Source organism: Daktulosphaira vitifoliae, unplaced genomic scaffold (genome assembly GCF_025091365.1).
Source record: "Daktulosphaira vitifoliae isolate Bord-2020 unplaced genomic scaffold, ASM2509136v1 Scaffold_4, whole genome shotgun sequence".
Classification (NCBI taxonomy): domain Eukaryota; kingdom Metazoa; phylum Arthropoda; class Insecta; order Hemiptera; family Phylloxeridae; genus Daktulosphaira; species Daktulosphaira vitifoliae.
The window spans coordinates 15,878,694-15,880,818 of record NW_026099575.1 but is presented as its reverse complement, the minus strand read 5'-3'; the positions used below and the strand labels follow the sequence as shown (position 1 = coordinate 15,880,818).

The following is a 2,125-nucleotide window of genomic DNA, read 5'->3' as shown; positions in this document are numbered from 1 at the left end:
AAAAAACCCAGCACAGGGGGGTCGCGGCACAGTGGTGACGTGGCATAGTTGGATCAAGTATAATGATATCTGACAGTGATTAAAATCACTATCGAAAAAAAACGCTTCGATGCAAATCTTTAGATAGTGTTTAATTTTAAAAAATTGGTGGATTATTCCAAAAGCTTCATAAACTGCTAGTTCCTTATTAATATCCTGATTAAGATAAAGTATGTCGAATGAAAAAGGATTATTAAAAATATTATTTCTCATAAAAAAATTGTGTTGATCAATAAACTTTTCAATAAGTTATAGCATTATAAAGACAAAAATGTAAAAAATAAAATTGAGAATTTTCACACAATAATAGCATTTGGTCGCCATTTTCACCGTGAAGATAAAATAAAGTCCGAAATTTTTTTTTACCATTATAAAGTATATTACATTAGCTTTAATTTAAGATATATATAAAAGTGTCAGACCTTCCGGAACACTTTCAAAAGTTACGTTGAAAAAATTAATTTTTTGTAAAAAAGTTGTCATTTTAAATCTCCCCCTGTGGGCAGGTAAAAAGTCAAATTTATAAAAAAAATATACCAAATGATAGGTAATGACATCATGCATCTATGAAAAAAATAATTATATTGATATGTTTATTTCTAAAAAAGTTACGGCAGTTTTTAGTAAAAAAAATTGAAAAAATTTCGAAAATTAGCGATTTTTAAATTTGTAATTTTTTCGGAGGTTTCCCCCATTTACAGGGAACGAGGGAAATTTTTTCAATTTTGAAGGGTAATGTCTTCGACTAGATACAATTTGTGATCTTTTGACGTATCGTTGAAAGAAATCCGTTCGGTGAGAGCTGAGAAAAAGTGGTAACAGACACAAAAAAAAAAAAACAAAAAAAAAAAAAAAAAAAACACATCTTAGTAAAACCAATACCTTCTCAGCTTCGCATCGAAGCTAAAAGTATAGAGTATAAATTTGAGAGTACTTTATATTTTAGATTAATAGAAAAATCAATTTTAAAAATAAAATTTTATTATTATGCAATCAAACTTTTTTTCAATTTATATATATTTTAATTTTATTTCAGATATTTTACGGTACCAATTGTAATATCCAGTTTAGGGAAACAACATTTGCAAAAAAAATTAAATCACATTAATTATTTTATAAAAACAAGTTAATATAATTTGTCTTTGTGAAATATTGAAGTAGAATATATTGTAGAAAACTTAATGTACTCTTTATCAAATAAATTTATCATACAGATCGACACGAATTACTTTTGACGATTAAAAGTATGCTTTATGAAAGTATTTTTATTCAATATTTTTATAGTTACTACTAAAAATTGAATCACAGTTAAAGTGACCTTGGGTATAAAGACGTATATATTTACATTAAAAACATATTTTAGAATCCCATAAAGTAAAACTTTTAAACATTTCGTAGACATATTTATTGGTATTATTATATATATATATAAATAAATAATATTCAATGTACTTACTAAAATCGTGAAGCAAAAATATAACAGTGCTATTGACATTCTGAATCTCAATTAATTGTTATTCTTGTAATATATTATTCTGCACTTCTTATGGTAATCTTTAAAAAATTAAACGAACCTGCGTAGTTTATTTTTCAAATATATTTAAAACATCCGCAAGTTACTTCCTGCGTACTACTACTAAATAATACTACAACTAATGATATTGATCTAAAATTTGCATCCGTTCTTTTTTTATGACAACTGTGTTAGATATAATAATCTATCCATTGTAAATAAATGTTAGCAAATAAAAATTGTAAACCTCTATGAAGTTATGTTGAAAAATAGATTATAAAATTTAAATTTGTATGGCCTTATAGTAAAATAGTAATCCAAGGTTTTGACCTTATCTATTATAAAGGTAAATTATAGTGAAAATTTTATTAAAATTTTAACTAATATATACATTTACTGATATTTTAAAAATAACGACTTTTGACACAATTTTAACTTTTGAGTAAAATATTCGAGAAAAATTAAAAATTAGTAATCTAGAAACATACTTGATCTTTTTGTTATCAAAAAGTAAAAAAGCAACCCAATAAAAAATGTATGTCATCATAATCAGTTCTTTGGAAAATTTTTTAT

General features: G+C 24.3%; 1 protein-coding gene across 1 annotated transcript in view; it reads right to left on the bottom strand.

Moving 5' to 3' along the window:
* LOC126904765 (uncharacterized) overlaps positions 1–1,738 on the bottom strand; it is a 4,630-nt gene extending 2,892 nt beyond the window's left edge. The window contains exon 1 of the mRNA XM_050683987.1: positions 1,496–1,738. Within this exon, the coding sequence (XP_050539944.1) occupies positions 1,496–1,534 (39 nt within the window). The 5' untranslated portion in view covers positions 1,535–1,738. The remainder of the gene's footprint in view (positions 1–1,495) is intronic.
* Positions 1,739–2,125: the final 387 nt, after the last annotated feature.